Source organism: Colletotrichum siamense (assembly GCF_013390195.1).
Source record: "Colletotrichum siamense strain Cg363 chromosome Unknown KSG_Cg363_contig04, whole genome shotgun sequence".
NCBI lineage: Eukaryota > Fungi > Ascomycota > Sordariomycetes > Glomerellales > Glomerellaceae > Colletotrichum > Colletotrichum siamense.
Genome location: NW_023501017.1, coordinates 6220538 through 6242867, shown reverse-complemented (window position 1 = coordinate 6242867; position 22330 = coordinate 6220538). Strand labels below are relative to the sequence as shown.

The following is a 22330-nucleotide window of genomic DNA, read 5'->3' as shown; positions in this document are numbered from 1 at the left end:
GGTACTCAATAAGCCGTCAGTATGTGTGCTTAGTAAGTAGAGGCGGAGGATAAAAGAGTAAAGAAACATCCCTGAGAATAGAAGCCAACGGGCCAACCCTTATGAAGCATTAACCGCCCTTTCGCAAATATCCTTTTGCTGGATTAATCCCGGTACATGACCAACAGACCAACCTGTGCCCAAGAGATAAAGAAGCTGGTCGTCACCTCTGACCGCCAAAATATGGGATGTCTTTGGATGTAACAGATAAGCACGCCAAATCTTCGCACTCGATCGTTTAGCATGAGATAGTGATACGGGATATACACCGAGAGAGTGGACCATAGCTGGCTGAAAAGATGACGTCCCTCGAAACCAACATTCTGCCCGAGAAAGTTTGTTCTGTTGATCCAAGGATCGTTACCGGTCAGCGAGTGCCCCGATTTGATACTGAGCTTGGCCTCAGATTGCGTTTCTAGCTTTGAACGATGTTGACAGCGTCACTTCTATGACACAACTTTCCCAATCAGAATGGGCAACCACATTCTGCCTGACCATTCGTCACAGAGACAAGAGCGAAGAGCAATATTTTGTCAAGGTCATTACTTGTAATTGAACTTTCAGCGATAGCAAATGCTGATGATTGAGCTCACAGGTTTCTTACGGAGCACAGGGAAAAGAGGCGCTTGAGGGCGAGTTTGCCGCCACCTCCGCCATACACTACCGCGCTCCGGACTTTTGTCCCAGACCGATTGCTTGCGGTACCTACGAAAGTGACACCAATTCGCACTTCTACATTTGCGAATTCCACAACCTGAGTGGACATCTTCCTGCCCCTGGCAGCTTCTGCAAGGAGTTGGCTCAGTTGCATTCCCGCAGATCTCCTCGCGGCGATTTCGGGTTTCAGTGTGTCACGTACAACGGTGACACCCCCCAGGACAACACTTGGTCGAATAATTGGGAACACTTCTTTTCCAAAAGCTTGCGTCATTTACTGAATGTGCGAGAGGATAGAGCCGGACCTAGTGCTGAGCTCGAACAACTTTTGCCTGAACTTTTTGGGCGTGTGATACCGAGACTGTTGCGTCCGTTGGAGACCGCCGGCCGAACTTTGAAGCCTTCGCTGGTACATGGAGATCTGTGGTACGGCAACGCCAGCATCGACGAGGACACTGGAAAGGGTATCGTATACGACCCGGCCAGTTTCTGGGCGCACAATGAATGTAAGTTTCACATACTCACATGGGAAATAATGCTAATGTCCACAACTCATAGACGAACTGGGAAATTGGCGGCCGAAGCGAAATAGATTCACACAAGAATACTTCGACGCATATCACTCTCTCATTGCAAAATCAGATCCAATCGAGGATTATGACGATCGCAATGCTCTTTATGCCATGTACGTCGTCCAAGCAGTTCACCGCTGCCTTTTAACTGATCTTGGCGTCCAGAAGATTCAACTTACAAGCGGCTACACTTTTTCCTGGTGAAAGGACGTATTTGAGGGAGTGAGCTACCCATGATTTCGACCTCTTCGCATAGCTGACCGTCTATGGACAGGTCAATTGATGAAATTCGAAGACTTGTCGCTGAATTTTCCTCTGGGACCCCTTTGACCGTAAGATATCCATCTGACGTCGCCACATGCTGAGGTTTCCATTCATATTTACATTGGGTCATGTGTGCGAAAAGACGGACGTGTCCTTCGGAACGCGACGGAGTGCGAGGTCTATGAATGGACGGCCTCCGATTTCCCGGTGGATTCCCGGCGTTGGAGACAGCGGGGCCGGGCTTGGACGACTGTCGCCCGATGTCTCGTTGTAATAAAGCCGTGATGTCAGGTGCGGAGAAAGCCTCACACTGCATAGGTTAACTAAGACTTAGCAACCTTGATTGTCTGCCGATACCATATACCCTCTCAAATACACTCAAAGCATTCTCGAACCTGTCGTTCATCAATTGTTCATCTCAAAATTGCGTTTCCCTAACGATTCTTGGCACCATGTCAAGCACGTCCGGGATGCAGAACCCATCTTGGTTCCTCTACGGTCCAGGCTCGGCCAAGCTCGAAGACCGCCCGGTACCAGAAATAAAAAATGACCACGATGTGATTGTGCAAATCAAATATGTGGGCGTCTGCGGCAGCGATGTAATTTCTCCTTCCCTTCCTACCCGCCCCGAAGACTCACATTCTCAGGTCCACTTCTGGCAAGAAGGCGGCTTCATGCGCAAAGTTAGCACCTTGAACCCCCTCGTAATGGGCCACGAAGCATCGGGAACAATCTTCTCAGCCGGTTCCGGCGTCACTTCCGTCAGAGTAGGCGACAAAGTCGCCATCGAACCAGGCTTCCCCTGCCGCCGTTGCAAGAACTGCAAGGACGGCGTGTACAATCTCTGCCCGCGGATGGCCTTCGCCGCAGACCCGCCGGACAACCACGGCGCGCTCACAAAGTACTTTGTCGTGCCGGAGGACTTTGTCTACAAGGTCCCCAAGGAGGTGAGTCTGCAGGAGGCGGTGCTGGTCGAGCCGACTGCCGTGGCTGTTCACTCTGCTCGTCTGGCGGAGATTAGGTACGGGCAGGACGTCGTTGTGACCGGGTCCGGAACGATTGGGCTGCTTTCCGCCGCGGTGGCGAAGGCATTTGGGGCGAAGAGGGTTGTGCTTGTGGATATTCTCGAGAGGAAGCTCGAGTTTGCGAGGTCGTTCGTAGAGTGCGAGACGTTCCTTGCGGATGTCAAGACGGATAGCGAGGAGACTGCCTCGCAGCTCTTGAAGAGGTTTGGCATGAATGAGGGAGCAGATGCTGTAATCGAGGCTTCTGGAGCGCAGTCTTCGATCCAGACGGGCATCTACTTGCTGAAGCGCGGAGGCAGTTATGTTCAGGCAGGACTGGGCAAGGCCAGGCCCGAGGTTCCCATGCTTGCGTTGTCGGAGAAGGAGCTCAAAGTCAGAGGATGCTTCCGCTACGGCTCTGGAGACTATGAGACAGCCCTTTCTCTCATTGCACAAGGGCGAATCAACACCAAGGCGTTGCTATCGAGCATTACTCCTTTCGAGAACGCTACCGCTGCTTGGGATAAGACGGCAAGTGGCGAGGGCATCAAGAATCTCATCGAGGGAGTGAAGGATTAGACCCGGCATCTGTAGGACGAACCAAATGTGCATCATCATTCTCATACTGGAATTATGGGCTTCAACTCCCTCGGGTGGATGTTGAGCCCACTCGGGTCAACGCCGCCGAAGCCAACCCCTCACGACCCATCATTGCCCGCCAACCTGCATGAAGCCAGTCGGGGCCCTCCACACCGAACAACCAATCCCACTTTACACGATTGTGAAAGATCCAGATTGTTGAGGAGGGGCAGTTTGCCTCGCCATGAACTAAAGCATGGCCATGCATAATTGGTCACACCAACTCAGACATGCACATCTGATCGTCACAATCATCTCCATGTGTGACCACATCAGCCAACCAGCATGGCCGCAGCCGTAGTGATGTCAAGCCTCAAGTCTAGGAAAAGCAACAACAGGCACTGTGGACATCCAGCTGAGATCAGCCCCTCAGTTGACTCGGCCCTCACTAGGAACACCAGCAACTCCGATGTCGTACGAAGCTGCTTTAAAGTCTGGACCCCGGAGCCGGCCGCGGCTCCCCGCTTCTGACCCCAACTTCTCCAAACATCACTCCAACATCACAATTACCTGGATATCTTCATCAAGTTGCGTGCCGAAATGACCAAGATACAGCACTCGATCAAACTTCCCACCTTCCGGGAGCCCTTCTCCAAGACGCCCGAGTACGCGCGGGAAGTGATCGCAGGGTGGGTAGACAAGTTCAATCGGCTGCTGACCAATGGCGACCTCGCCGAGTTCCCGTCGCTTTTCCGCAGCGATGCGTGGATCCGTGACTTTCTCAGCCTCTCCTGGGACTTCCGCACCATTCAGGGCCTTCACAGGATAAGCGAGTACTTCCAAGAGAACCTCCGACAGACAGGTCTACGGAACATCGAGCCCCGCGAGACGGGTGCCTTTGCCCCGGCCTTCAGAACTGTCGCCCCGGGGGTTCACTGGGTGGACAGCATGTTTGATTTTGAGAACGATGTCGGCCGTGGGAAGGGAGTCGTGCGACTGGTCGAAGAGGAGGATAATGTGTGGAAGGCGTACATGATCAACTTCACCCTTCAAGAGCTGAAGAATATCGAGGAGAAAGCCGGGATCAATAGGCCGACGGGGAAGGTTGACCCCAAGGGTGGGAATTGGAAGGAGAGGCGGGATAGGGAGAGGGAGTTCCTTGATGAAGACCCTGCTGTACTGGTCATTGGCGCCGGTGAGTGGACGTTGAAGCCAACAGTGAGTTGGGGCCATCGCTGATGTCGACTTGCATAGGCCATGCTGGAATCAACATTGGCGTCCGACTCCGACATCTTGGAGTCTCAACCCTCATGATCGACCGCAACGAGCGTGTAGGCGACAGTTGGCGCAAACGATATAGGGTAAGCCAGATAATCTCCAAGATCAACTCTGCCGGCATCTAACACCTATCAGACGCTCATGACCCACGATCCGATCCAATACTGTCACCTTCCCTTCATCCCCTTCCCATCCAACTGGCCCATGTTTATGCCCAAAGACAAGCTAGCCGACTGGCTCGAGTCCTACGCAACAATGATGGAACTCAACGTCTGGACCTCCACCGAAATCGCCGAATCGTCCTACGACGACCAGTCTAAGAGCTGGACGGTCACCCTCCGCCGCGGCGACGGGAGCACCCGCACCTTGCACCCGCGCCACATCGTCCTCGCCACAGGCCAGGCCGGCGACCCCATCACGCCGACGTTCCCGAACCAGTCCGCGTTCAAGGGCACGGTATATCACGGAAGCCAGCACCAGGACGCCTCCACTGTCTCCGACCTCGCTTCGAAGAAAGTCCTCGTCGTCGGTTCTGGCAATTCGAGTCACGATATCTGCCAAAACTTCTACGAGAACGGCGCTGGAAGTGTGACGATGGTACAGCGCGGCGGGTCGTACGTCATCACCGCCAACAAGGGCATCTTCGTCATGCACAAGGGCATGTACGAGGAAGGCGGACCCCCGACGGAAGATGCGGACATTGTCGCCCAGAGCATACCGACGCCGGTGGGCTTCGCGCTGAGTGTTCACGGGACCAAGGCTATTGCGGACGTGGATCGCGAGATTCTGGATGGGTTGACCAAGGCTGGCTTCAAGCTCGACTTCGGGCCTAATGGTAGCGGGATCTATCGCAAGTACATTGAGCGGGGCGGAGGGTACTACATCAACGTGGGATGCAGCGAGCTCATTGTTGACGGTAAAGTCAAAGTCCGCCATAGCCCCAAGGGTATCGAGAAGTTCACGCCAAACGGACTGGCTCTGGCGGATGGGACGACCCTGGATGCCGACATTGTTGTACTTGCGACTGGATACGACGGCATGAAGTCTACCGCGCGCAAGGTATTCGGGAACAAGGTAGCCGGTCGCCTCAAGGAGTGCTGGGACCTGGACGAGCAGGGAGAGATCAACTCGGTGAGTCTTCACCAAGCCCCAAGATTGGCATGATACTAACGCAGACAGATCTGGCGAAGCAGTGGGCATCCTGGATTCTGGTATATGGGTGGCAATCTTGCGTTGTGCCGTTCGTACTCCCGCTTGTTGGCGCTGCAGATCAAGGCTCTAGAGGAAGGTTTGTATTCCCAGACATGAGAGACGACACGGACGGCTTGTTTGAAGATGGCGGGAAGCCTTCTGGCAGTTGTAACGAGGATGTTGGGCGATTAGACTTAAGAGCCATCAATATTATGACATAATACTTGCTACAAGTGACTATGCTTCGCCCAATTCCAAGGGAATCATCGACCCTGATTTTCTGACTTGTCAGGTACTTCATATACCTGCCGCACGATATTATATAGGCGCATCGCCTTCCTGCGAGCCGAACAGTTATGACTCTCGCTCCGTGCCTAACTTGGAATTCCTTCCATAATCAAAGGTTTCCGGCAAACCCTCCGTGAGCAGCAAATCGCTGCTGGTAATCGCGGAGGTGGGCCCAATTCCGCATTTCCTCTTCCTCATCCTGCGGCGTCATGTTCTCCCCAGCCATATTACTGCCACTGGGGCCTGTCCCTTCCAGCTTTAGAAGGACATCGATCAATCGCATAAGCGCCTCCTCAGAATTCATAGCAACTGGCCCCTTCCTCTCGGGTGCATCGTTCAGCAGTGTCGAGGCGACCTGCCGGATTTTGTTGATAAGAGAGCCGCCATTGGGCTCGAGGTTGCGCTGTGAAATCGAACCAAGGACGTGAAGGAGGTTCTGCACAATCAGCTCACGCTCAGCTGTCATAAGCTCAAAGACTGCGGAGTCCTCTGCTTCTTTTGCTGCCTTCTCTTCAGCAGATTCGCCATTTTGCGTTTCTTTGTTTGGGTCAGCTAGATGTACGTCGCGTAGGTTGAAGTACAGCTCCACATAGAATGACCTTGTTGCCAGTTGAGAAATGTAGATATTAGCCTTCTGAATCTCGTACTGGAGCTGACGACGACGCTGCGGCTGGTTCTTAATCACATTCCGGACGTCATTTGGAGGCTGGCTGTTTGGATATGCGGGAGGCACGTATTGAAGGTCGGCATCATCGAGAGCACCAAAGCCACTAGATTGGTCGTGCGATGCGCTGAGCTGGAGCTCCGTGGGCAGCCGATCGATGATTTCCTTGGCAGCCACCAGAGCATCTCGCAGGATCGGCCTCTGATCAGACCATGGAAGCGTGTTCATTCCGTAAACAAGCTCCACGCTCACGATGGCGTTCATGGTCGTATAGATCTCAATGGCGAAGCGATAACCCGTGAGCAGGGTGACAGTGTCTTCTGAGGGGAAAACAATCTCATTCGCCATGATGTACAGGTCGTCAACATTCTCGGGCAGAGCTGGGTACGGCAAGCCAGGCGTTGATGGAGCTATGACGAGGTCGGCATGAGATGCTCCAAGCTGCGAGAAGGACCTGCAGCAGTCAGTACTGGAATCATGTGTTGCAACAGACGGTTTCTATCTCACCTCACACCCAACAAAAGACACCAGAAGATGCGCTTTCCAATTTGATCCTTGATGTGGTGGAATGGCAGCGGGTCGGGAGAGCAATTGTCGTTGCCAAACGTAGGAAGCTCGCCGGGGTGCTTTGGGCGGTGGAAGCCCAGCTCTCGAATCAGGGCCAGGCACTCCGAAGTGAAGTAGCGGAAGCGGTTGACCTCGAAGGTGTACCCCGCAGCCAAGCCCAGGAAGTAGCTGGTGGCCGCATCATCCAACGTCTTTGGCTGCTTCACGGCCCACCGTGCGCCTCTGGTATCTAGCGCAATGTCGCGACACTTTTCAATCATGACAATTGCTCGAGGGAACAGGTGCGTGCTGTGTTGGGTCTTGAGGTGCTGTCTAGCGCTTCGAGGGAACGAGGCCACGAGAGCTCCAATCATGGAAGCCAGCAGGCCAAGGAACTCTGGGTTTGTCCGGTCTTCTCGATTCGCAAAGGAGTGCCGGAATGTCGGTTCGTGCGGAAACGGCGCGAGGGGGTGGATGTAGGTGAAGAAGTCGTCGACCAACAGCTCGAGTATAGGCATCGGGGCAATGGCTTCGGCGTCGAGACGAGCGGGTCCCTCTGCTATCGAGACCAGAGCTTGCGCAGCATTATGCGGAGACGGTGTCGGGTTCGCGGGGCCGTATGCAGGAATGGTGTTGCCGGGCTCGAGACGCTGCCTTCGAGCAGCTCGAGCGGCTTCGGCGTGCTTGTTTGGGGGTCCACGTCTCTTCAGCTCGCGATTGAAAGTGCAGTCGACGTTCAACTCCCGGCATGGCCTACACGGTGGGCCCGCCTCGTCGCACTTGACCTTGCGCTGGGAGCACATGTCACATGCTCGTCGTAGGCGCGTCAACTTCGGGTTGACTGTGGGATCGCGGGGTAGAGCAGGCATCGAGCCGGGCAAGGGTGGCATCGGGGCGAAGCCAGGGAAGCCCGGAACAGCGCCTTGGGGGACGGTACCGAGGGAGGCATCGGCTGCGATGGGGGAGGGAGAGGGCCCTGGAGCGGTGGTCGTGACGGTCTGGGGTGTCTGTTGAAGCTGGGGAGGGTGTGTCTGAGACGGCGTCTGAGGTTGCTGCTGTTGCTGTTGCTGCTGCACCTGTTGATGGTGATCTGAACCCGAGGTCATGGACAGCTGCTGGTCGACGGCTTGCTGGTCCTGCTGCTCGCCGTCGGCAACAGCGACAGCAGAACTCAGGTGTTGCTGGACATTTTGAAGAGCAGCGGCAGCAGCAGCGTCGGAAGCTGCTTGGAGGACCTGAAGGCCATTGCTGGCGTAGGCATGAGCCGTGGCCTGAGCCTGGGCTTGAGCCTGTTGAGCTGCAGTCGGAGATGCGGGGGCTTCGAGTTGCGACGGCGAGGGCGGTGACTGTGGCTGGTCGTTTGTCGAGGACATGACGAGGACAAGAGACCCGCGATGGCCCCCTTGGATCTTATCGGACTGGTCTGCGTGCGTGGGTGATGGATGGGTGATTGTCGGAGAAGCTCCGGCTCGGGAGGGCGGGTTTGCTGTCTGCAGAGGTCCATTCACTGTGGGCGGGCAAGGCGAGGGGATGCGACGAGTCGACGCGAGGGCAGAGGCGGTGAGGGAAGGGTCATGACTAATCAAACATCGAATTCTGCCGACCTCTTTCGGTCTAGCCTCGGTGGAGCCCTGTCGGTGGCTCCACTTTGGTTCTGACACCCGGATGGGCAGCACAGTGAGGGAAGGAACACTGAAGCAGTTCGTTCTTTCCTCAAAGTATTAGGAGTAAATCTACGGACGCTTTACAGAAACACCTCTCTTCACTTTCCTCTACAACAACCACATCACTCAAACAGATGCTCAATCATCTTGGCCATGTCCAGCAGCGACTGGTCGTACGGAACAAAGCCCTGGCCGACCGCCTTCAGCGCCTTGGACCCGTCAAAATCTAGCGGCCCAGGCGCCTTGAATCCCGGCAGATATCCCTCGCCCGGCTTGCCCTCCTTGATGGGGAGCCTGGGGTACGCTGGACGGAGAATGTCCGCTGCCGCCTGTGGAGGTCCCCAGCATGTCGACGAGATGTATCTCTCCCCGTCCGCTTCATCAGCCCTCTCCACGGCAAAGAGAATCAACTTGGCAACGTCGCGAACATCCACGTACCAGCCGTACCCGTACGGCGGATCAATAATCTCTGCGCCCGACATGATGCGCCAGACGTACCGCGCGGAATCCACAATCTTTTCAGGCGTCTCCGGGGGTGTGAGAGGGGGTCCAGTCACGTAGCTACGTTGTTGCTGTCAGCAGACGTGCTTGCATCGGCTGGGCTTGGACTTACACAGGGTTCAGAGCCGTCATCGTGAATGAGGGCTTCCTCTCCTCCCGGAACTTCCAGAATTCTCTCTCGCCAATCACCTTGCTGGCCAGGTAGATGAACGCGCCCGGGGTCTTGGCTCCGAGCTGCTCAAATGCCTCGACCGCAGCGTCGTTCCAGTCCTTCTCCGTGAAGATGTATGGGCCTTCTTTGTTGGAGCCGACGGCGCCAGCCGATGACAACAAGATCACGCTCTTGACGGAAGGTGACTTGGACGCCGACTCGAGAATACCAATCGTCGATCCCTTGACGAGCGCCATGATGGGCGCAGGATCAGGGATATCGAATGTCGCTGGCTGCGCGAGATGCACGATGCCATGGACGCCCTTTACTGCCTCGTCAAAGGCACCTGCTGCCGCGATGTCGGGCACCTCAATCACTTCCAGCTTGTCGGCGCCATACTGGGACAGCGCGTCCACAACGGCCTTGGCTGAGGCTCTGGCTCTTACGGTCCCGCGAATGGAGTAGCCTGCTTGTAAGAAGGCCTCCGCGGCTCGCGCGGCGATGAAGCCATTGAGGCCAGTCAAAAGAACGATACCCTTGGACATGGTGACTGTCGACAACCTAGCTGGTTGAGAGGATGCAACGGTCTGCTATGGCAGATTATGTGCCAAAACGCTGTCCACGATGCGAGCCCACGATCTTATACGATGTGACGCTGTGGCCTTTCACAAGATCTCGCGTGAGATACCCGTGCAGATCAGAGACTAGCACCGAGGCGTGCAGTAGTTCGCGATGAAGATTACGAGACTAACCCCCCGAAAACCCGCCGAAATGGACATCGCTCGTAAGACGTAAGACTTGACGCCCGGTGTATGAGGCGTCGGTCGCCTGCAGATGAATAATAATCATCGCTGCACCCTTCCGAGGGCGCCAATCAGATCTCGGCGGCGTGCCTCGAGCTGAACACTGTGAACCGGGGCCTCGGCCGAAATGGCGGCCCCGCGTGCTTTCGTCTTTGCGCCGTTGAAGGCCGCACGGGTGTAAGAACTGGAGCAAGTCTACTGGTAGTGCTGACATCCGACGCCGAGCTGTTGGACTCCGCAGCGGCCGTGTTGGGGTGAGTCCAATGCTAGACCCGGGTTGCCGGGCTACCGCCGGCCTGCCCGTTACAAACAACGCCGGCAGCGTCAGCCAGTATTGTCTCGGGACATCCCGCCTCATGGCTTTGATGAATGAGCAGTGATGTAGGCACCAGTTTTTCTGATTGGGGCGATTTTTCCTGGTCCATTCCGACGTTTCTCAACGCAAGTCTCATGACCCTTGGTGACCCTCGCTTAGCAGCAACAATACTCGGCTATTATATTGTCGGCCCTCCTCTCCGTGCTGCCTCCCCTTTTGATATGGCTGAATGCCGAAGTTTTTACCTGGCCATGGACCGTTCCAGCGAACAAACCCCAGACTTTGCTGCTCCGCTAGATAGACTATCCACTACTGCAGTCGAATCGATTGCCCAAAAGCCCCCAAGATGCCGTCATTTGAGGCTCAATGAGGACTAAGACACTGCCATCGTCCATGATACAGCTAATTGAAACTTCCATATTCAAAATATTGATCCTGAATGTTCTCCTTCTACCGTCCTGTGTCATCAATGTTCTCTTCAAACAAGCGGCATCTGTCGCTCCGATTTCTCGTTCCCAAATCGTCTCGACGTAGCAATCGGGCTCCCACAAAAGGCCTCCTACGGCATTCCCTCAACAAACCAGTCCGACATTGGCAAGTCGCAACCGGCTGTCCTCTTCTCTCAGCTCACGGTTGGGCCACTTCGTACAACTCAATATCGGGTTTACCAATGGGCAAGACCAAGGTTGGATCGAGTTCATATATCCTCCAGCCGCCCCCTGTTACCCCACCTTTGCGCCGTCGACGTGAGTGGTTCGCCTCAGCTTACCTTCTGTCAGAAGGAGTGTGCCGTCCATGTGTGGTGGAATCATTCGTGGTCAGCCGAGACTAAATCAATTTGCCGGCTTCCTAGGGGAATTACCCCAGATCAGGGTAGCATCCGTAACCACACCTAATTAAGGCTGAAGCCACATGACAACCTCACCCCCTTCGGCGTTTAGACGAGGCAAACCTAGAATTGTCGAGGTCGTTAGATAGGCGAAGGAGACGTTTCGTGAGCATCTCCAGCGACACCGAAAGATACCACCATGCAGGAACGATTTCTTCGATCACGCCTTACATATCTTCGACCCAAAAACCACGTTGGCGTTATGAACGACGAAACTAGGACTCCCTGTATAAGACCGAAATCCGCCTCATAAACCTATAAGCAGGGTGACAATAGACAATGAGCCCTTTTAGTGAAATCGCGCAGCCGAAAGTGTTAGCCAGGGGGTACACAACGTACCTGTCCGTAAGCGCTCTCTGTTGATACCCTCCGCGATTTCCGAAACCTTACCCCTGCCACCTGAGCAATCCATGAGCCTAGCTGGTATGGGCTTCCAGCGACGGAACGCTGGGCTTATTTGAGCGAAGCCGTGGGAACGATATACACATGCCCAGACACTTGGCAACAGAGGCTTGATCGTTATTGGCATTGAGAACCCCAGTATCAGCAAAGCTTAGCCCCTGAGGCTCTCTATCTCGACGCAGATCAAAAGGGCACCAGCAAGACTGCGCCCTCGAGTCTATCCTGAAAGCTTCTATGTGTCCGACAAGAGTAATTGTCGCAGGCAATGATATGGGAGGTCGAGACCGAAAGCATGACTGGGTTCAAAATGTCTAGGTGAATGAAGTTAGTTAGTCCTCTTAGTATCATCAGATATACACCATCACATACGGCTGTCGGTTCCGCCCACCCAGTCCCCTATCGTCAGTCGATACCACCTCATACCTTTTCCTCTGTAGCCACACTTTGCCTCCCCCGCACCTCTCAGTTGCCCGAATCAAAGGATGCTTAAATTGCCATCCCGGATTGGTGAACTTCTTACCATCCTCGTGATGGTCGTCCCGGGTTTCGGTCCCTTGGTGCCTGACGCCTTTCCTTTTGGGATCAAGGCCAACTCCGCGTGGTACTATCTTGTCGGATCTGAACTCGTTGTATCCGACGGATGGACCCCTCCGTGGAAGTACTGTGGATTCCCGTGTCATGATACCCTCACTTCCACGAAGGAGAGCTTTCGGCGACTGGGGAAGATCATCTCTTTCGGAGTCTGGACCTCCTTGGCTTATAATGTGCCAAGATCTACCACTTACCAGAGGGGAATATAAGAGGCCATCAACAGTCCTCGACGTCAAGAAAATCTACCGCTGACCTCGTCCTCAACCATTTACTCTCTCTTCTTTCGCAACATCACAAGATGCGTTCCCTCTCTGTCCTCCTCGCGGCCATCACCGCTGTCTCCGCGCAGCAGGCCGGCACCCAGCAGACCGAAACTCACCCCAAGCTGACCTGGCAGAAGTGCACCAGCTCCAGCTGCACCAACCAGAACGGTGAGGTCGTCATCGACTCCAACTGGCGCTGGCTTCACGACAGCTCGGGCGCCAACTGCTACGACGGCAACAAGTGGACCGACAAGTGCAGCACCGCCACCGACTGCGCGTCCAAGTGCGCCCTCGAGGGTGCCGACTACTCCGGAACCTATGGCGCCACGACCTCCGGCAACGCCCTCAGTCTCAAGTTCGTCACGCAGCACGCGTACGGCAAGAACATCGGCTCGCGTCTGTACCTCATGAACAGCGCCACCAAGTACGAGATGTTCACCCTCACCGGCAACGAGCTGGCGTTCGACGTCGATCTTTCCCAGCTAGAGTGTGGCCTGAATGGTACGTCGAGAGGACTGTCACACCCAAAATGTAGGTATAGATGCTGATACGATGCCTAGGTGCCCTCTACTTCGTCCAGATGGACGAAGACGGTGGCATGGCCAAGTACTCCACCAACAAGGCCGGTGCCAAGTATGGTACTGGATACTGCGACGCCCAGTGCGCTCGCGACCTCAAGTTCGTCGGTGGCAAGGCCAACATCGAGGGCTGGGTTCCCTCTTCCAACGATGCCAACGCTGGTGTCGGTCCGTATGGTGGCTGCTGTGCTGAGATGGACGTCTGGGGTATGCTTCCTCGAGCAGAACAATATGATGGGTGCTAACCACGCGCAGAGTCCAACGCCCACTCCTTCGCTGTCACCCCCCACGCGTGCAAGAATAACGCGTACCACGTCTGCGAGAAGAGTGGCTGCGGTGGCACCTACTCCGAGGACCGCTTCGCTGGCGACTGCGATGCCAACGGCTGCGACTTCAACCCGTACCGCATGGGCGTCACCAACTTCTACGGCAAGGGCAAGACCGTTAACACCTCCCAGAAGTTCACGTAAGTATCAATCATGACACACAAAAGAAAGACATTCACATACTAAACATTCCCAAGCGTCGTCACCCAGTTCTCCAACAACAAAGTTGCCCAGTACTTCGTCCAGAACGGCAAGAAGATTGAGATGCCTCAATCCGCCATCAGCGGCGTCACTGGCAACGCCGTGACCCCCGAGTTCTGCACTAACCAAATGAAGGCCTTTGGCGACCGCGACCGCTTCTCCGAGGTTGGAGGCTTCTCCCAGATGAACTCCGCCTTCAGCGGCAAGTGGGTGCTGGTCATGTCCATCTGGGACGACCACTACGCCAACATGCTCTGGCTCGACTCCGTCTACCCTCCCGAGAAGGCCGGCCAGCCCGGTGCGGCCAGAGGCGACTGCCCCACGACCTCCGGTGTTCCCGCCGATGTCGAAAACAGCCTTGCCAGCGTAAGTCTCGTCTTCTCTCACCCCCTTTCTGGAGGAAGGAAACTTGGTTGAAACCGCCTCCCGGCCAAATCGATTCTGACAGTCCGTGTTCGCAGGCTACCGTTACCTACTCCAACATCCGCTTCGGCCCCATCGGCTCCACCGTCAAATAAGCGTGATGGCGTTCGTCTCGCTGCTGTTTTGGGGCGATTGGGCTTGAGAAAAACGCGGGTGTAGCGAGGCGTTATGTTGGTGACGGAAACCGAGGTTTTCATTTCGAAAGTTGCATATATTTGTTCAAGTTGTTACATATCCAAATATTTGACGCTCGTTTCCAAGCAAGGGGTGTCGATGGGTTGTCATGCACCTTTGCTCGTGTGGCATGACATCAGCCACCTTGACAGATGTTGCTATTGGTTTCCGTTGGCCGCGAAGGTAACTCAACTTGGGTCAGTGGAGCCACGACTTAGCAATTGACATTGACCCGGCGCGCGCTCGTCTCTGCATGAAACCATGTCGTGCATGTTGAGGTGATATTAGACGCCCAAGAATGTCGTTGTGCGCGAGAGCCTCCTCCGTGGCGTTGAGTGAGAGGAGTCTTGGCATCCAATAGGAAAGCGCAGCGGGACTATTCCCGCTGGCCAGTCAATAGGGCATGTCGGACTCACCAATCAGGCACACCGGAGCCCCTCCGGTGACGTACTACGGTTATCACAGACGGAGCCTTCGGCATTGCTGACTGAGGCTTCGCACCATGGGATCTTGAAAGGATGGCTTTCGGGGTACCTTGCAGCTACGTATATTACGGCCGACGCCTCCTTGTGTACATGTTCGCTACCCTCCATACCCGCAAATTGCTTCATAAGATAGATACCCCGCATGGAATTAGGCAGGGTAGACCCCCTATTCGTCACCAAACCTACCTAGGCCCGTGATATGCACTTATAGGGTCGAAGTGCTACGCTTACATTCTTTGAGGGTGTGTGTTGTACTAAGCAGTATACTCGGGCTCGCGTGGGCAGCTCCATGAACCAACCCCTGTGGTGTTCCTGGGTGCCGCACAGTACGGATAGCTGTGTGCGTGAAGCAGGAAATGGCAGTTGCCAGTGTGCCGTCCCTGGTCGTCGTGCGGAATAATTAGGGGGCTATACGCTTTGGCTCACGTTCCCGCAAGTTGGTATCTTGGATGGCCGCGCAGTGTGGCGCAAGAGATTGGACATCCCGCTCGTGGCTCCGTGGCGAATGAATGCTAGGGAAACCACGGAGGCCCGGAAGTGTGTAAAGATACCTACAGAAACGCAATGAAACCCAGGCTAGTCCGCGAAAGTCCTCGGAAAAGCGCCCAGGAAGTTGCGACCATGACCTAAAATTATTATTGGTAATAGACGAAAGTCCCTCCCTCTTCTCGTTGCCTTTCACTCTCCGGCGAACGAAGCCATATCCATGCTTAGGCCATAGTTACCCCGGCCACAAACTACGCTGCAGTGTCCCGGAATACACTGTGTAGGCATATGCCACAGGATGTGGCACGACGAGACCGATCTTGATTGTGCCCCCCGGGTGCTCCTAGCCTGGCCAGACCCAGCTGTATGTTACGAAAGCATTAGCGCATACCAAGTGTATTGCTGTTTCTTTGCCTCAATCGATATCCCACTTCCGGCTTACGTATAGTCCGCTCTTGATGTCGTTGTCCTCTCTTTTGGAGACTATGTACTTCCCTCTGTTTAGTGGCCAGCGAGGACTAGCCACGATCAAGTGTGCGGGACTGGCCACAGGGAGTTTGTTTGTGGCCTACCTACCCCAACGGTTTCTCCCGCCACGAACCAACGACCTCAAATCTTCTTCTCGGCATCTTTGAGAGCCCAAGCAAGCAGCCAGAACCTCCGTGGAGGCTTTGTGTCATCTTTCAGAACCCAGATGGACTCTGGTACAGGCCCCGTGCGCCGAGGTCCCGAGGACCAAACAGGGACCCAGTGGACAGGACTGAGACGGCTTTTACCTGCAGTTGCCGACGCCAGGTCCATTGCAGGAACAGCCAGAACCTCTTGTGAACCTGTAGCCAAACCTCCTCGGAGTCAAGTTCCAGCGGCTTGTCTGGAATGCAGGAAGAAGAAGGTTAAGGTAACATTATGAAATTTCCTTCTCATGTAGATCTCATCCACGACCCCGATGCGCATGATCACAAGGCCGTCTCGGGCCAGTAGCCTGGCGGACCTTGGTTCGTTTGACTCAGGGGTCGTACCAGGTCTTCCCGAGCTAGCAGCCACATCAGCAACAACTGGGCAAATATTCCCAACATGTGGGGTGAAAACAACGCAACTTCTAACTATTTCTTCCGACCCCAGCAGCACCCTAAAAGACTACCGTGTCTCAACCCGGAACGACGTGGCACTGACTGTGATCTTGTGTAGTGCTCCGGACTCCGACCAAAATGCTACCGCTGTTCTCAGACCAACATCGAGTGCATATGGGACACGGAACCCGACACGACGCGAATCGTCTCGATACGCAAGCGCAAGGAAGAACTCGAACGCGAAAACGAGGACCTGCACGAGCTCCTACGCTTCCTCTACTTGCGACCGGACGAGGAAGCCAGGGAGATCTTCAGGAGACTTCGAGCGTCGGGTAATGCGCTGGAGGTCCTTAACGCCGTGCGGACTGCCGATTTGCTTCTACAGAGACGACAAGTGGGTGAGGGCGCTGACCTAGTCGACCCCAAGCTGAGAAGTGCAGAAAATGAGGATTCGCATACGAGGCTTCTGGTAGTCCCCGCACGACCATGGACAACTCTGGCGAACGATGATGTTGTCTCTGACCTGATCACTAGTTTCTTCTTGTTGGATGCGACTTTCTTTCTCGCATTCGTGGAACAAGAAGCATTCCTCGAGGATATGCGATCATGTTCACCGGAGACAGCTCGATACTGCTCTCCAGTCCTCGTAAATGCGATATGCGCCTTGAGAAGCGTACGTTCTGGCGCTTCAGTTCAATCTATCAAGAAAATCCCTAGTGGCAGCGTGTTCTAACGTTAACTGATTTCCTGTGAAGCATTCTTCGAAACGAGCAAAAGAATTCGGACTACAAATCGGACGCGACATGCAATCCCTCTTTTTCGACGAAGCCCAAAGACATCTACATCGTGAAGCTGGAAGGACGTCCTTAGCCACCGCGCAAGCCCTGCTGCTTATGCACCTATCGTCAGCGGCTATGGGAGCAGATTGTGCTTCGAGAATGCATCAGCTCTGCGCAGGAGACATGTTTAACACCCTTCTGGCGGTCGAGGTAGACGTGACGGTAGAGATGCGAGATCGAAAGATCATGTCGAAGGCCTTGTGGGGGATGTACTGCTTCGAAAGGTTGGCATCGGCAATGCTTCTCGTGATAGTTCATCATATTGGATTGGCTGACGATTTTGCAACCGCAGCATGTTCGCCTTTGCCTACCTTCGTCCGTCCCTTCTACCAAAACCCTCGATACCGCAAGAAATTCTCGACGAAACCTCCGAAAACATGCCGGAATCGGCAGATAATGGCCACCGAGACGTCAGACTCCGGACTGCGACATGTGATCTGTCCGCGATCTTTAATAATGTAATGGAGTACAACGCCTATGTAATGAACACAGGTTCCAAGGAGGATATTCAGAAGCGGATGGAGCTCTTCGGGAACTTGCGACTGTGGCGCGAATCGGTGTCCCGAAAGATACGACTAGATGAAGATTATTCCTCTCCAGCTTCTTATTTAAGGTGAGAGCCCCTTACTGTGGTGGTTTAGCTGCCTTCCCAGCGAGCTGACGTGCACGGAAGAGCCTACGAAGACCAAGTGGTTTTCGCAATTCTGCGGCCTCTCAAGCCGGAACTGCATCTCCCAAACGATGGATATGTCGTCGAACACCTGTTGGCGCACTGTGAGAGGGGCATCAGGGACATCGAAGAAAAAGAACGCGCATTCTCCAAGAGAGACAGCTCGAGTATCATCGTCCACATCTTATTCAACGCCTCTGTTACTTTGGTAATGTTGCTCAATCACCCAAAAGCCCACGATACGTTTGCGCGGACTTGCCGATTGATACGGGATCGTGTAGAGGAAATTCCATTCACATTGTTCTTGCTACATGGGTTATTGGCGATGGCGTCGGACAAGGGGGTTCAAATACCGGAGGTGGCGAAATCGTCATTTGAGGGGCTACAGCTAGACGAGAGCATGTTGGAGGATGTGCCAATCAGCTTCATGGTGCCGTCGTTTGGGGATCTGGGCCTCGTGAGGGGCCGTAGCGGCGTTGGGGTTGAGCTGGGCAACCTGATTCTGAAATCATCGTGTTGGGAACCATCAAGAACTCATACATGATGGTCCGACCGCAACACACTGAGTCACGCTGGCTGGTGTACATCGTGTCGCGTCCGCAATAGTGGCAAAATGAAGGAAATAGTTGACGGCCACGCAATTGATTATGCGGAGCATACCCGCAGATCTTATAAGCAACCACCAAAAACGCATCAGGAGGCTATGCCTGCTGACCCGAGAAAAGAGGAATACGATCGCAATACCAGCCGGCTTTAAGTATGGCTACTGTGCGGCCTCCCTGTAGCAGGACGGACAGTCAACCACCGATCGCAGGCACAAGGTACATGGCAGCTCAATTCTTGCCGCTATCTCTTGAATACTCGAACACTTTCGCGTTTCGTATTTTTACATCAATAACCATTTCTTCCACATGTTGTTTCGTTCGTGTGACGAGACTTTGAGGTCAACCTTTCCCAAATTATGGCGGAAAGCCGACTAATTAGCATGGCCCTGTATTTTTGGGCAATGTATTTTCCCTTCCACTAGCAGGAACGATATGAACAAGGCGTCACCTGAGATTCGTGGTTCAGTATATAGCATGTCTGATCACATCAACGGCAATCTCGATAATGTCTTCCGGGCAGACTTGGAACGGGGAGCAGGCAGGAGCATTGTGAAGCCAGTTAATATCGGACCTCCAGCAGGGCTGACAACAGTGGCATCACCCTCGGCTTCACAGACCCACAGCAGCTCTGGCGTCAAGAAACTTGAGAAAGCCGTGAGATTTTGCTGCGGATTTCTGCTGGTAGCAACGGTGAACGCATCTCACATCACCACGGACATCACTCTCCTCAGTGTAACCCAACCTGGATTTGGCCTCCTTGCAGGCCGATAAAATGCGTTTGAGCGCGGCTCAACATATATTCTGTGAACTCGAACGGCGCTTGTAGGACTGGCTCATTGGTTATGGCACGTTGAGGCACAGACAGCTAAAATATGTGCAGGATTCTTCTTGTGGTTACAAATGCGGTGACCACTTGCATTCTCGCGTGATGTAGACTTGCTGGCGGATTTTGTTCTTGGAAGAATTTCCAGCTGACTTGATGGTGCTCGATTTTATCGTCCATTGCGGTGTTTAGTCGTCGCCTGTGAGATGAGAATGCACGCCCTCTTGGTTGTCTGAACGAAGCAGCAATTGCTAGGCATAGGGGCACATCGGCTTCCGGGGCTAGGGAGCATCCGGTAGACGAAACGATCAGGGCAGTTCAGCGTTGGCTCTGTTCAGCAGATCTGAGATATGCTGCCTCCAAGCGCTGGGCACTGGTCAGCAGCAGCCGGACATTGACACAAGTCTCCCATCATAAGGAGCGGATCTTTAAATAGATGGTCCTACACAGTTCAGGTCCAAACTCTCTATCTTGGTGTGCTGGTGGCATTCACTGCCCCCGAAACATTGTTGTGTTGAACAAACCATCCCAGACCACGGCCCAGACAGATACTGATAGGGCGCGAACGCGGGCACTACCGCGACAAAGAGGTGAGAGAAATCGTGGAGGAGGCAAAGACCTTATCATCCCAGCGAAAGAACGGCAGCGTCGTACAAAACTAAACCCGTCGACCACAGTTGACGCGCAGTTGACGCGGGATTATCATTACGGTTTCATCCGTCAAAACAAAATGCAACTGGGCAGCAAAAAACATGACCGTCCCGTCATCCCAGGCTTATTGAACCAGGCCAGCTCTGAGCTCACTGGAAGTTGGACCAAGTGGCGGCAATCTCTGGGCGGGGAGCGATTGCAGTGCGACAACTGCCAGGGGCCTCGCCTCCAGGCGCAAAGACGGGTAGGTCCAGGCTGAGGCTGTTGGGACATTATACCTAGAGTTGTTTAATTATAAATAGATATCCCAAAGAGCCTAGGAGCCCGGATCAATCCTGTTGGTCGAAGATTCAATGCCACCACAGACATACCCTCCCTTCGTGGGCTTCGCAATGAATGCAAAGGACACTGGTGAAGCGACTGCTATCGCGACACCCGAACGACAACCTGCCATTTCAGCAATCAACTACAGGCGTATTATGCCAGCTGCATCTGTGACCAGATTGCCCGCGCCCCTGGGGCCTGAACGCGGCCTGAGACCAGCTAGGCAGCCCGTCCTTGCCGCTTGTCTTCAGTGTCGCAGGAGAAAAGTCAAGGTAGGCAACGAAGTCCTCATCCGTCAATGTGGCCAAAAGTCGAAAAAGAATACTTCTTCTCCTTGTCTCTCCAATAAGAAGTAGCTTGCCACCGGATTCTGATCGAAGTGCGATCGCATTGGTTTTCGGCCTCGACTCCGAGGATGTGGGGCAAGGACGGTTAGGAAGATATCAAATGATACATACCTTACGGCACCGAACGTTCAGGCTCCCCTTCCCCGTCATCCCTACCTCACCCTCTCCCAGTCCTGTTGCCCCCGTTCGAAAAAAGGTCTTTTTTTCCGCTGACCACTTTTGTCTTCCAAAGTGTACTGGCACTCGTCCAACCTGCTTCCGATGCTCCGTTCAGGAGAAAGGATGCTCATGGGATACCGAACCTGACACGACGCGTGTTGAATCGCTTCGAAGACGATACGAAAACCTCGAGAAGGAGAACGAAGATATGCGTCAACTTCTGAGATACTTATGTGTACGACCCGAACCAGAAGCCCGGGAAATATTCAACCGTTTACGATCCACCGGTGACGCTCTTCGAGTTCTTGAACTCGTTCGGATGGGAGACATCCTTCTGGGCACGCATGTCGAGGGATCGCATGATGATGCCGAACAAGTCAAGACAGAGGATTGATCAGATTCGGGCTGCTGGAACAATTACTGCTTCGAAAATAACCAGATGGCACAGCCAGCCTTTATTACTCAACGGAAGCTACGCGAAACACCCTCCAAAACGATTTCCGGCAGCGACCCACCAGCTGAGACGACCAAACAACAGAGCCTCTCTGATTCTGGACACATGTCGGACTTTCGAGTAATTGTCAGCGTTTTGAAAGAGTCGGTTGACATTGCGCTAGGTGATGTATTAGTTTGAGGCCAGCGGTTTCCAAGGTTGGGAAAACGCGCGGTCGCGCTACGATACTGGCAACGGATTGGGACTGTTGTCTACCGCAGTGGCCATCTGATGCCATCTACAATATCTGTCAATACTACACCGAGTACATACTGTGTGCCACTATACCTGACGAGGCTGTCGTTCCAGTTGAGAATTCTTGAAAGAACACGGCGAGTCCCAAGAACACGATCACATACTGCGAGACGACAGCGCGAGCAACAACAACGAGCTAAGTGGGGAAAAGACAACTGGTTCGCAATGCCTGGTTTTTGTAGTTTGTTTAGTCGCAAACCTTGCCCCTCTTCCGTGTGTTGTGCTATTGACAAGCTATCTACCTGTCCAACTCCGTATCACAAATTGTTTGCCCGCCAGACCACTCTGCTTTTTGCCGGCTGACCAACCTTACGCTTTAGCCTGGACGAAGCCAAACTTTTCGGTCATAGTTTCAGTCCACCTTGGCCACCCACATGCTATCTCGCAGCCCGAACGACGCCCCCGATCACGATCCGATTCTTTACATGTCTTGACAGCCTAGTACGAAGGCGAGACACCGATTCGAACGAACAAAAATGCCCACCGAGATAAGACCACTTGATCCGGAATTTTGGACACGCGGAAGATCCAGTCACGTTGCCAGCGGTGCTCGGTAAGCAACGTGGGGCGTACTTTGTCGAGTTAAAGATTCGCCCTTGTGTCGTCAAGACCAAAGTTCCAATATGCACCCGGCAACACAACTCTTCACAATGTCATCCTCGAGTGGGGAAGTGAAGGAGTATCCTACCACGTCGTTAATGAGATGCTGTTTTGGTTGTTGACGAACACAAGCCACCTGAAGTACACTTCCTGAGAATG

General features: G+C 54.1%; 7 protein-coding genes across 7 annotated transcripts; 5 read left to right on the top strand and 2 right to left on the bottom strand.

The window, feature by feature from the left end:
• Positions 1–338: 338 nt before the first annotated feature.
• Fn3krp (Ketosamine-3-kinase) lies at positions 339–1494 on the top strand (the record flags this gene model as incomplete). Its single annotated transcript, XM_036639467.1, has 5 exons — positions 339–374; positions 446–577; positions 635–1202; positions 1255–1381; positions 1434–1494. 5 exons carry the CDS (start codon positions 339–341, stop codon positions 1492–1494), a joined length of 924 nt encoding a protein of 307 aa, XP_036496057.1.
• Positions 1495–1984: 490 nt separating this feature from the next.
• On the top strand, positions 1985–3115 carry xdhA-6 (putative D-xylulose reductase A; the record flags this gene model as incomplete). The annotated part of the gene is made up of 2 exons (XM_036639466.1): positions 1985–2131; positions 2180–3115. The coding sequence occupies 2 exons, from the start codon at positions 1985–1987 to the stop codon at positions 3113–3115; spliced, it is 1083 nt and encodes a 360-aa protein (XP_036496510.1).
• Positions 3116–3715: 600 nt separating this feature from the next.
• On the top strand, positions 3716–5701 carry CGCS363_v007616 (putative indole-3-pyruvate monooxygenase YUCCA8; the record flags this gene model as incomplete). The annotated part of the gene is made up of 4 exons (XM_036639465.1): positions 3716–4310; positions 4370–4476; positions 4529–5524; positions 5573–5701. The coding sequence occupies 4 exons, from the start codon at positions 3716–3718 to the stop codon at positions 5699–5701; spliced, it is 1827 nt and encodes a 608-aa protein (XP_036496063.1).
• A 280-nt stretch (positions 5702–5981) lies between these two features.
• TBS1 (putative transcriptional regulatory protein TBS1) lies at positions 5982–8455 on the bottom strand (the record flags this gene model as incomplete). Its single annotated transcript, XM_036639464.1, has 2 exons — positions 5982–6990; positions 7044–8455. 2 exons carry the CDS (start codon positions 8453–8455, stop codon positions 5982–5984), a joined length of 2421 nt encoding a protein of 806 aa, XP_036496065.1.
• Positions 8456–8868: 413 nt separating this feature from the next.
• On the bottom strand, positions 8869–9943 carry CGCS363_v007614 (putative uncharacterized oxidoreductase; the record flags this gene model as incomplete). Its single annotated transcript, XM_036639463.1, has 2 exons — positions 8869–9307; positions 9360–9943. The coding sequence occupies 2 exons, from the start codon at positions 9941–9943 to the stop codon at positions 8869–8871; spliced, it is 1023 nt and encodes a 340-aa protein (XP_036496064.1).
• A 2754-nt stretch (positions 9944–12697) lies between these two features.
• CBH-1-2 (Exoglucanase 1) lies at positions 12698–14285 on the top strand (the record flags this gene model as incomplete). The annotated part of the gene is made up of 5 exons (XM_036639462.1): positions 12698–13163; positions 13223–13447; positions 13496–13706; positions 13764–14133; positions 14229–14285. 5 exons carry the CDS (start codon positions 12698–12700, stop codon positions 14283–14285), a joined length of 1329 nt encoding a protein of 442 aa, XP_036496060.1.
• Positions 14286–15633: 1348 nt separating this feature from the next.
• On the top strand, positions 15634–17138 carry CGCS363_v007612 (uncharacterized protein; the record flags this gene model as incomplete). Its single annotated transcript, XM_036639461.1, has 2 exons — positions 15634–15699; positions 16524–17138. The coding sequence occupies 2 exons, from the start codon at positions 15634–15636 to the stop codon at positions 17136–17138; spliced, it is 681 nt and encodes a 226-aa protein (XP_036496059.1).
• Positions 17139–22330: the final 5192 nt, after the last annotated feature.